Genomic DNA, 12783 nt, shown 5'->3' on the forward strand with positions numbered 1-12783 from the left:
ATAAACAGAAATATCTGTCTATAACTTCAGGACTAGATTCTGACTAGGAAGCCTGCCTACCAGATTCTAGAAGAGCAAAACAGATGCAGCCTGCCCAGAGTCTGGTTCTCAGGACAGATGGACTTTTATTATACACCATGGTCTGTCCAACAGACTTGTAAACAAGATATAATCTTGTCCATGGTTAGCATTTTCCCTTACAAAAAGACTAGAAAGGTAGAGCATAAATCTTTCCTATTAAATGATAAGTATGCTACTTATTTCAAGATACTTCAAATTTCATGTAACAATGAATACACTCAAATAAACATTTGTTTTTCCTCAAAGTCCGCATAAAGCATTTCCATTACATGAATGGCAAAGTGGAAAAACATGTTCAGGGTTTCACTTTGATTTCCACAACTTTTTTCATCAGAGGCCACATGCCAATTTGGACTTATTATCCCAAGTATTATTCCTCACAAGTGGATTAACAAAAGGTATACAACAATTTTTTTCTCGCTATCCTGTACTTTAATGATGTGGCAAACCCCTGTGGCTGATGTAAAAAATGAAATTAGTCCCTCAGAGAGGATATGATCAATGCCGCGTTAATCTACCCCTCAGCTGTTAATGATTTGCACAAAAATTCCCCTTGATGCTGTGGGATCAACTGAAATATTGTTTTAAGAGATTCTGTAAAATCCCCTTTTCTCATCTACTGCGGAGAAGGGAGTGAATCCTAAAGATGAGCTTAACTTTCCTGATTCACCGGGTCATTATTTTTCGATAGCAACAAAATACAGGAAAATATTTCCGAATTTCATCTTCAGATAATTTGCTTTGCAGAGATCTATTGTAGAAAAGGCTATAAAAGGTAAAATCCTTTGCAAAACTTACAAAATTATCCACATCTCAAATTTAGAACTGCTATTCACACCTACAAGAACATAAAAGAAGTAATTTGCTGTACGCTTTCAAAATAGTTATAGGAAAATATGCTCCAAAGTTCATAACCCTTTACCTTTCTTTCAAAGGGCACCAGAGTTAGCTTGTGTTAGCTTAAAGAGTGTTATGAGTAGTGAGATGTGGAGAAAAGAAATATATGTCTTATTCCTGCAGCTTTGGTTGGTTTCTTTTTTTCCCCAGCCCCCCTCCCATAACTTATCATTTGGGGACTCGTTTTTAGCAAAAATTATACTTGATTCTTATATATCCTGTTATAACTGTATCATTTTTTATGACACAATTCAGCAGAAATACAGCAGAAAGGACACAGTTTATATTTCTAGTGATTACGATGGTATAAGAGAGTAATCTAATTTCACTTATAACCAAAGTAAAACTTAAGAAAGTAAAGGAAATGCTAAAGCATTCATTCAAGATGATGGCTCTCTGACTTTTTAATAAATTCATTCCAATTCGACAAAATATGTGATCTCTAATCGTATCTGTGGGGCACTTCATGTTCTTTTTATAGTTCATCAGTCATATGATTTCCATAAACACATACAGTTAACTGTCTCAGAATGAACTACCATAGCCAACTCGATATTTTTCAATAACCAAACCTACATCTCCCTTTAGTATATTGAATGCATTTTTTTTTCAGTTCTGTTCCAGGGAGACATGAAACAGAGGAAATTTTATGTAATTGTAAACTTTTATTTAGGGTATCAGCAATGTGCAACCATGTGAGCAGTTTTTCAGTTATTAATATTGATATTAGATGAGCATTATTTTATACCTATTAACACATCTTTTTCATAGTAAAATTTATGAAAGAAGTTTTACTTTTAGGTTTCTTATTTAAAACAATTTTGGGAAATTATTTTTTCTCAGATATCTTTAAGTTTTCATTGCATTTTTAAAAATCAACCTTGGTTTCTCATAGGATGGTTCATAGAAACATTCCAAAGCAATGAGGACTGGTCAGAAGTAAAACTCTGAAACAGTAAAAACAGCAATGGGTGGGAAGCAGAAATGAGAACATTCATCAGCAACACAAATCACAAACTTCTCTCATCCTCTGCCTCTTTGGCAAATCTCTACCTATCAAAGCTTCCAATGGATTGAAAAGTCTTCCATTGGTTTCCCTCTTCAGCAACTGTAACATACTCTTTCTAATACGTAGTATGTTATTTTTCATTTACTATTACTTGTTCCATTCTCAATGTGTCATTAACATAAACCTAAGAGATTATTTTTTATAAACTATCTACCTTGCACTACCTACATCACTACAAGCATAAGAGTTAAAATTATGAAGAAAGTACACCACTTGCTCTCCAGGAAAGCAAGTTAGCAAGGAGGGTTGGGAGGGAAAAGGTGAACTTAATGCTATGTGGTGATTGTATATCTGGGGTAAATACAAGATTCCTTAAGACCATAGTGAAGTGATACCTAAGGCAGAGTTGGAGAATAGCTATTATTTGTGAAAGGGAGTGACTGTTCTATATAAGTCTAGACTTAGATTCATGGTTGGCTTTCCAAGCAGAGGGAAGCACATGTGACATCTTGGGAATAGCATATTAAAGAATGAAAGAAACAAATATTGCAACAGGGGAAGGAGAATGGAGGGATAAGAGGAAAGGCTGGGTAGACAAACATCTCATAGATCAGGAAAGGAATTCATTTATTATCCTCAGGATATATGGAATCGGTGAAAAGTGTATACCAGGTTCATATCATGGAAAATGCCTGGCTACAAATGAAGCAGGATAAATACAGGGATATCATTTGAAGACCAATGTAGGAATTCAGATTAGGGAGTCTCTGTACCACAGATTGCTATATTGGAAATGTGAATTTCCTTAGGCAGATTTATTTTCCCATGGATAACCAGACCGTAACCTAGGTCCATTTCAAGGGTAAGACAAATAGAGTAATTGCCTTGGGTACAAAATTTATGGGGGCACCAATAATCTGAGTAATGAAGATAAATAATATTTAGGGCAGTATTTTTTTAAAAAAATGAAAAAGAAATCTACAATGAACAAAATAATCAAATTTTCAAATAATGACAATAATTGAATTCCTTGAGGCTATATGTGAAAATAGTCTAATTTTCCAAATAATTGTATCCTTCATATTTGGAGAATGTCCGTTTATTCACTCAGGGCTGCTAAACAAGTAACTCACCTTGAAAGCCGAGACAGAACACCGGCTGACATTGATGTTAATGCATCATCCAAACGACCTGGTGGCTTCCCTTTATGAATCCAGCTGACAACCAGTTCAAGCAGCATCAAGGAAATGAAAAATGGAGTTGCCTAGAAAGGAAATTGCAGAAAAGAGATGCTATTGTGCTTGGTATGAAATTCTTCCACATTTCCTGATTAGTCACTCAGAAAGTGGGGGGCCCAGAGTAACATCTCATAGCAGGACAAGTATAGACTTATCCTTGAGGATCATTTCCTCCCAACAGGGAATGAAATCTAATTATTTTGGACATACACAAAACAGGTGTTTAAATTCTATCATCCAATTTAGAAATTAAATATAGCTATAAATGTAACCTTGAAAACTGTGCCAGAAAATAATAATATTGGTAAAGACATATTCCAAGTTAGATTTAAAAAATACATTTTAAAGTTCAGTAACCACAAGGCAATATCTATATTTGACTAAGTTCAACACACTTTAAAAGGCTTTCCTTAAGGATATACAATATTCTAGTTTTTCTAAGAATTACAAGAATGATAAAATTGAAACAGAATATTTTCTGAATATTTCAGAGGGCATGATGATTTCAAATGTTTTAAACTTTATTTTAGATTTTTGTGTTTTTTTTTTTTTCATTCAACCTTAAGGCTCCCTCTTACAGTGAACAGGTTTGATGTTACAATATAAAAAATATTAATTCATGAAGCTGTAGGTACATCTTTCTTAAAAACATCAGAAAGAATATAAAATCCTTACAGATATGGGTTGCACTCATTTGGAACTGTGAGTTCTGAAGTTTTCTAAACTGAACTCCCAAAACCTTACTCTCTGATGTCATTTTTTTTTTTTTTCTATTTCTGGTCTAAACTAGTAAGTGTTGTAGGAACAACTTTGAAAGGGTGGAGAACTTCAGTATTCAAGTTCTAATTCTGGATATTTCCACTTTCAATCATAGCCAGAAACCAGAAGTGAAAAGTGCCTCTGTACACTTCAGAGTTTCAAAGAAAACTTGGTTCAAGTTCAAACTTAGGAAATCAGAGTTGGACTCAGTCAGCTCTGTAACCACTCTGCAGAACTACTCTACCAAATTAAAGAGGAAACAGTTCCTTGGGAGGTGGTAGATGAGTTTACCTTTTGAAAATAAGACTGTTACTAGGCTTATGGATATCATATAATCAATTGATATTGAATTTCTAATAGCAAAATTTGCAATGTCATTCTGTCCTGGAAAACTTGATTATATTCCACAGTGACTTATCAGGGAATATGAGTTTAATAGAAGACTGTAGACACTGTACAAAAATTCAACTCGAGCAGAAATTCTACTTTTGCTCCATGCCATTATGAATCATTTTTTATTAGAATTTCATAATTTGAAGCATTAGAGTGCACAAAAACCCAGGATGTTTTTAACTTACTTTTTATTCAGAATAAAAGCAAGAGCAGCCTCTTCCCCTATAGCCTCTCACCTTTTTGACATAATCAGGCACTTCTTCTAGGGTTTGGAATGATGTTTCATTGGGCTTCATCATGTAAAACATCACGCGAATTCCCTGGGAAACCGAAACATCCTGTTGGGCTTCTGGGTTCTTCATCTCTACTCTTGTCTGATTCCCAGCTGGAGAATATTTGTGATTCAGTGTTTGAAGCCAGAGACTGAACAAAGAGGACGAGATGTGCAGCACAGAACAAGCTTTGTCAGAGAACAGCTAGAAACAAAGCTCCATAGAGCACACAGCCAACAGCAGATTCTGTGGACAGAGACAGGAATATACCGGGATCAAGAACAAGTTCAGGGTTCAGTGGGCAGTGTCCCAGAAATGGGGCATGTGGGGGAGGGAAAGCTGAGGAATCATGACCAAACCAAACATAGGCACTGGAGTTTGGCTGTAGGGAAAGAAAATTATCATTACAAAACGAGAAACAAACCAAAACCCATGTGATACTTACTAGGAAAAGGGAAGAAAAAAGTGGTAACAGGTTAAAGTTCACTCTGGAAAAATGGGTGGAAGTTCAAGACTGATATCACATGAGGAAAACTAATTTTCTTCTCCCTTTTGAAATTCACATTGTACTCAAGTCTGTAGTCTTCTCATAGACATTTTTTCCTGAAGGAACAGTGTGCTTCAATTGCAATAAGACTAAGCTTGAAATTCAGTAAAGCACTGAATATATTATATAAGCTACCGCCTCTACTTCTGGATTTGAATCATCTTAACTTCTGAATGTTTGTAAATCAATTTAGGGGTATTTGGCTTGTTGTGTGATCTATAACGCTTAAAGGAATCTTGACTAATCACATCTATATTTTTCTTTGTACTTACAGAGACTCTGATTGAAGAAGCTGGCAAGATGTTTATCTCTGTTTTCCAGGTGGAGCCACAGCTGATTTACTGAACCTTTGATTTAGTCTAGAATTATTTCACTAGTGAATATGTAGAGATTTCCACAATAGCTTCAGCCCTTCCTTTAACTCCTATGTCATCTTTTTTAAAAGTTCTGTTAGATTTAATTAAATTATTACTATATGACAGCTTTAAAAGGGAAATAGGAACTATAAACAAACAACAGATTATTTACTATCTACAGACACCACTGACATTTTGGCATGGATATAATCAGTTGTGGTATCATGTAACACATGTGTTCTTAAAAACCTACATGCTATGTAAATCCCACAATAAAAACCATGAGACTGATGAGTAAAATGGGTTTAGGATGCAATACTCAAAAAATTCATAATCCAAAGGAGAAAAATAGATCAGAACCAAATGAAAATGTAGTACACCTATATACATGTATGTGATATGGTTATGAAATGCATGACAATAAATATGGTGCTCCATCATGAAAAGGACCAGATATGTGCTCATGGAGGTGGGAACGGGAAGAACTGAACATTGTAAATTATTTTGGAGTATCAGAATGTTTATCTAAAATCAGACAGAAAGAGCCTCCCCAGTGACACAGCGGTTGAGTGCTGGGTTGTGAAGCTGCCCACAGCCTCTGCAGCGCCGGTTCAATCCCCGGCCAACAGAGGAGGGTCCCACATGGTGCGCAGACCTCTCCTGCCGCCTGCTGCTCCCCTCAGCAGTGTACTTTGGTCCTTCTGCCTGCTCTGCTCCCTGCTCTGGCTCTGGTGAATTCTCTCACTCTCCTGTGCTTCTGACTGTACCCAGTGCTTGTATAAATAAATAAATAAATCTTAAAAAAAATAAAATAAAATAAAATCAGACAGAAAGTTATAAAACCAGATATGGACACTGTAGCTCACAACGCAACAATGAAATGAAGACTATGATAGATGTTTACAGCATGCAGATAGATGTGCATTCTGATTATTCTTAAGCCTCTAAGTTCAGTTGGGTTCATTCTTCAAGATTTTCCTGGTGTTCACTGCTTTTCAACATAATACTGGAAGTCCTAGCCAGAGCAATAAGACAAGAGAAAGACATACAAGGAATCCAAATAGGCAAGGAAGAAGTCAAACTATCACTGTTTGCAGATGATATGATAATATACATAGAGAACCCCAAAAACTCCACAGAAAAACTAATTAAACTAATCAATCAGTTCAGTAAAGTGGCAGGATATAAAATCAACGAACAAAAATCAGTAGCCTTCCTATACACAAACAATAAATTTGAAGAAGAAGAAATCAAGAAAGCCATCCATTTTACTATTGAAACAAAAAAAAATCAAATACTTGGGAATAAACTGAACAAAAGAAGTAAAGGGCCTATACAAAGAAAACTATAAAACACTGTTAAAAGAAATAGAAGTAGACACAAAGAAATGGAAAGACATCCCCTGCTCATGGATCAGAAGAATTAAAATTATCGAAATGGCCATCCTACCAAAAGCAATTTACAGATTCAATGCTATTCCAATTAAAATTTCAATGTCATTCTTCAAAGAAATACAAAAAATATCGATGAAATTCATATGGAGCCACCAAAAACCCTGAAAAAAAAAAAACACCAAAACCCTCCTGAAAAAAAAAAAAAGAAGGGAATGGAGGCATCACTCTCCCAGATTTCAAACTATACTACAAAGCCATAATAATCAAAACTGCATGGTATTGGAACCAGAACAGACACATGGACCAATGGAACTGAATTGAAAACCCATAAATAAACCCACAGATCTATGGTCAACTAAGCTTTGACAAAGGAGCAAAGAATATGCACTGAAGCAAAGAAAGTTTGTTCAATAAATGGTGCTGGGAAAACTGGGTCACTACATGCAAAAGAATGAAGATTGACTACTACCTCATACCATGCACAAAAACCAACTCAAAATGGATTAAAGAACTAGACATAAGACCTGAAACCATAAATATATATAGAAGGAAATATAGGCGAAACACTACATGGCATGCACCACAAAGACATCTTTACAGACACATCACCCAAAGCAGTGATAGTGAAGGCAAAGATCAACAGCTGGGAGTACATCAAATTAAAGAGCTTCTGCACAGCAAAAGAGACAATAACAAAAACAAAGAGAAACCCCACCGACGGGGAGAACATTTTTGCACCCAACACTAATGATAAAGGACTGATCATAAAAATCTACAAAGAGCTGATGAGACTCAACAAAAACAAATAAAATAATCCAGTCAAAAAATGGGCAGAAGAGCTAAAAAGAAACTTCTCCGAAGAGGAAATACAAACGGCCACCAGGCATATGAAAAAATGTTCAACATCACTTGTAATCAGGGAAATGCAAATCAAAACTACAGTGAGATACCATCTCACACCAGTGAGAATGGCACATATTAAAAAAAACTAGCAACAACAAATGTTGGCGAGGATGTGGAGAGAAAATAAATCTCCTGCACTGCTGGTGGGAGTGCAAACTGGTCCAACCACTATGGAGAGCTGTGTGGAGATTCCTCAACCTACTAAAGATAGAGCTTCCATATGATCCAGCAATTCCACTCCTAGGTATTTACCCAAAGGACACAGAAACATTAATTCCAAAGAACACCTGCACCCCTATGTTTATAGCAGCACTGTTTACAATAGCTAAGCTTTGGAAACAACCCAAATGCCCAAAAATAGATGACTGGATCAAGCAGATGTGGTACATATACACAATGGAATATTACTCAGCATTCAAAAAAGATAAACACATGCAATTTCCAGCAACATGGATGAAGCTGGAAGGGATCATGCTCAGAGAAATAAGCCAGAAAGAAAAAGAAAAATACCAGATGGTCTCACTCATAACAGGAATCTAGAAAACCTAAATATGGACCAGAAAAAAGAATAACTATAAGAAAGAAAAAAATCAAAATCAACAAATAACTATGAACCAGAGACACTCTTTGGGGGGGAGGGGAAGGAGGGATTGGGGTGAAAATTGGGGTTGCAATTGTATGGGGAATATAAAAATTAAAAATAAATAAATAAATAAATAAATAAATAAAAAGATTTTCCTGGTGTTTCTCACTGACAAAAATCACATGTGAGTCTGTTGGGACTCAGATGATGGGATTCTATGAGTGGGGTTCGTTAGTCCCTCTGAGAAAGAATTCAGCAGACATTCCCATTCATAAGCACATGCACGTTTATTAAGAGGAGGGAAGAGAGAGGAGGGAAACAACAAACTAAAACGACCAACAAGAACAAACGACGCAGCAAGCGGGACTGTGAGTGGAAAGGAACTATTGCAGCCACCACACCCCGTGAACGGGAGCTGAGGCGAACCCTGCAGGATTCGCTGCTGCGGTGAGCGAACAGCTCCGGGCGCCATTAGAGAAGAACAAAGACCCCGGGAGACGCGCACACAGCCCGGGCTGCCGGTAAGCTTGCTCGGGAAAGCAGCGCGCTTGGCGCGCTTGAAAAGAAAACGCGGACCGGGATCGCAATGGCCCAGGTCCCCGCGCCTGCGACCTAGGCTTGCAGGGAGACGCGCGGAGGTCCTCACTGAGGTGAAGGTCCCTCCCTGAGTAAGCAGGAACCAAGCGCCCAGGCACAGGAGCACTGCAAAAGGCGCCATTCCCGCGCCACTGAACTGGGCTACATCCCGCGTCCTGGACCTGAGGGCTTTGAACTGAGACCCGGGGCACGAAATTAGGGGCGTGGGTTCCCCACGACGGTGGGGCACAAGGCAGACACAGCACCCCAAAGCTGTTGAGGTTTACCCTACCATTCCCGCTCTGTTCCCTGTCCCATGGGGTGGGGGGGGCGAAAAACAGCCCCCCAAGGACAATAAGAGAGATCTCTGGCGCCACCTAGCGACCAGGAAAAAAAAGTCACTAACACCCCATAGAACAGGAAATTTCTTAAGACTGCTTGAATGGGGCAGAAGGCTTCTGGAGGACCCAGTGGCCAGCCGGGAAGTTAGCCCACCCCACGCCAGGCCCCTTCCGACCAGCAGTCTGAGCCCACAGAGGGAGCAGGCACCCACGTCCGGGGCAGACCGGGGGCGCAGAAGAGTGTGCCTGAAACCGGAGGCGCAGGGACTGCATCCCGCTTCTCCATTTTAGAACAGGGACATTGCTTCAGTAAAAACATTGCTTGACTAAAACCAGCAGAAAGCTCCCGCAGAAGACAGAGATGGCTCCTGGAAGAGCCAGAGGGGAGCGGAGAAGTTCACCCAAGATGCCAGTCAGTCCGAGCAACACAGTGTCCCAACGCATACGACAAATTAGAAAACAGACAGTAGGGAGTAGAAGAACCACACGCAACCTAACAACTCCTCAGGAAAGAAGCACACCACAAAAAGAAAACCACTCCCCAGATTGCAATGACAGCAACTTGGAAGAACTTCTGAGCCTTCCAGAAAGAGAATTTAAAATTGCCATGATTAAAAAAGTGATAGATCAGAAGAAGGAAATAGAGTCCCTAAAGAGGGAAATAAAAGAAATGCAGGAGATCAAAGAATTAATGGAGGAACTAAAGAACTCTGGAAAAAGCAATGAAAGCAGAATAGATGAAATGGAAGAACGAATAAGTACTCTTGAAGACACAGAAATAAAAAGAACCAAAACAGAAAAGGAAAGAGAAGTACGAAGGAAAAAGAATGAAGAAAGACTTCGGGAACTATCTGACTCCATGAGGAAAGGAAATATAAGAGTTATAGGAATTCCAGAAGGAGAGGAGAGAGATGTAGGAACAGAGAAAATATTCCAGGAGATAATTGAAGAGAACTTCCCAAATGCGAAGAAGGAGCTGAAAATTGATATACAAGAAGCAACAAGAACACCAAACTTCCACGACGAAAGGAAAAACACAGCAAGACACATAATAGTAAAGCTCCCAAGAATCCAGGACAAGGAAAAAATAATGAAGCTGACAAGAGGGAAGACACAGATAACATTCAAAGGAAAACCAATCAGGCTGACATCAGACTTCTCTGAAGAAACACTACGGGCAAGGAGAGAGTGGAGGGACATAGTCAACAGACTTCAAGAAAACAGATGCCAACCAAGAATACTCTATCCCGCAAAGCTCTCTTTCCTCCATGAAGAAAGAATATGGACCTTCCCAGACAAAGAGAAACTCCGGAATTTCATTACGACTAAACCCCCACTCCAAAAAATACTACAAGGAATCCTAAAGCCAGAACCTCAGAGGGACAAATAACAACGAAAGAAGACCAGAAAAAAAAAAAAGTTATTAAAGAATAAATAAATAAAATCAAAGGAAAGACAAACATAATGGCAATACAGATGCTAACATATCAATATTAACACTAAATGTAAATGGACTAAACTCTTCAATAAAAACACACAGAGTTGCAGCCTGGATTAAGAAACAAAACCCAACCTTTTGCTGTCTCCAGGAAACACATTTAGCTACAAAAGATAAAAATAGGCTCAAAGTCAAAGGATGGAAAACAATCCTACAAGCAAATGGGCCAAAAAAGAAAGCAGGAACAGCTATACTTATATCAGATAAAACAGACTTCAAACTCAAAAAATAAAAAGAGACCCCAATGGTCACTACATTATGATTAAGGGGACAATAATTCAAGAAGAAATAACACTCATTAACATATACTCAACAAATGAAAGAGCACCAAAATATATCAGACAACTGTTGTCCTCTCTGAAAACAGACATCAGAGAAAACACATATGTAGTGGGAGACTTCAACACACCACTATCAACAATGGATAGATCAACAAGACAAAAAATAAGTAAAGAAACTAAAGCTCTAAATAAGGACCTAGAGCATTTGGGCTTAACAGACATCTATAGAACACTAAACCCAAAAAAAACGGAGTACACATTTTTCTCAAGCGCACACAGATCATTCTCCAGGATTGATCACATACTGGGGCACAAGACAAACATCAACAGATACACCAAGATTGAAATCATACCAACCATCTTTTCTGACCATGAAGGCATCAAACTAGAAATAAATCATAAAAAGAAGGCAAGGAACTATCCTACCTCATGGAGATTAAAAACCACACTACTGGAAGACCACTGGACTAACGAGGAGATCAAAAAGAAAAAAAAATTCTTTGAATTGAATGACAAGGAGGACACCAATATCCTAAATGTATGGGATGCAGCAAAAGCAGTAATAAGAGGAAAATATATAGCAATAGAAGCTCACATCAAAAAACAAGAAAGAACTCAAAGAAACAACCTAATCTCGAAGCTCAAAGATCTAGAAAAAGAACAACAAAAAAACCCCAAAACCAGTAGAAGAAAAGAAATAATAAAAACCAAAGCAGAAATAAATGAAATTGAAACTAAAAAAACAATCCAAAAGATCAATGAAACCAAGAGCTGGTTCTTTGAAAAAATAAATAAAATAGACAAACCCCTAGCCAGGCTCACAAAGGAAAAAGGGAGAAAGCACAAATACACAGGATCATAAATGAAAGAGGAGAAATCACAACGGACACAGCAGAAATCAAAAGAATAATCAGTAACTATTATGAACAGTTATATGGAAACAAGTTCAACAATCTAGAGGAGATGGACAAATTCATACAACTCTACAATCACCCAAAGCTAGATAAAGAAGAAATAGAACACCTAAACAGACCAATTACAAGCAGCGAAATTGAAATGGTAATCAAAAACCTCCCCAAAAAAAAGCCCAGGACCTGATGGATTTACAAATGAATTCTACCAAACATTCAGAGACGAATTAGTGCCTATCCTTCACAAACTCTTCCAAAAAATTGAGAAGGAAGGGACAATACCAAACACGTTCTATGAAGCCAATATTACACTAATACCAAAACCGAATAAGGACAACACAAAAAAGGAAAACTACAGGCCAATCTCCCTAATGAACACTGATGCAAAAATCCTCAATAAAATTTTAGCTATCAGAATCCAACAATGTATCCATAAGATAATTCACCACGACCAAGTTGGATTCATTCCAGGGGCACAAGGATGGTTTAACATCCGAAAATCAATCAACGTTATCCAACACATCAACAAAAAGAAATATAAAAACCATATGATAATATCAATAGATGCTGAGAAAGCTTTCGACAAAGTGCAACACCCATTCATGATAAAAGCCCTTGAAATTCTTGGGATACAAGGAACATACCTCAACATCATAAAGGCCATCTATGACAAGCCAACAGCCAGTATCATTCTCAATGGTGAAAAGCTGAAAGCAATTCCATTAGATCTGGAACAAGACAAGG

At 37.8% G+C, this 12783-nt stretch overlaps 1 protein-coding gene across 2 annotated transcripts in view; it reads right to left on the reverse strand.

The window, feature by feature from the left end:
• The window catches only part of AGMO (alkylglycerol monooxygenase), a 328052-nt gene that overhangs the window by 286142 nt on the left and 29127 nt on the right, over positions 1-12783 (reverse strand). For both annotated transcript variants that reach the window (XM_054692404.1, XM_054692403.1), the window contains exons 2-3: positions 4614-4895; positions 3121-3251 (exon numbers count right to left, since the gene is read on the reverse strand). In XM_054692404.1, coding sequence (XP_054548379.1) covers positions 3121-3251; positions 4614-4739 — 257 coding nt within the window. In that variant the 5' untranslated portion in view covers positions 4740-4895. The remainder of the gene's footprint in view (positions 1-3120; positions 3252-4613; positions 4896-12783) is intronic.

The sequence above is a fragment of the Talpa occidentalis genome, unplaced genomic scaffold, assembly GCF_014898055.3.
Source record: "Talpa occidentalis isolate TD23 unplaced genomic scaffold, MPIMG_talOcc4v2.1, whole genome shotgun sequence".
NCBI lineage: Eukaryota > Metazoa > Chordata > Mammalia > Eulipotyphla > Talpidae > Talpa > Talpa occidentalis.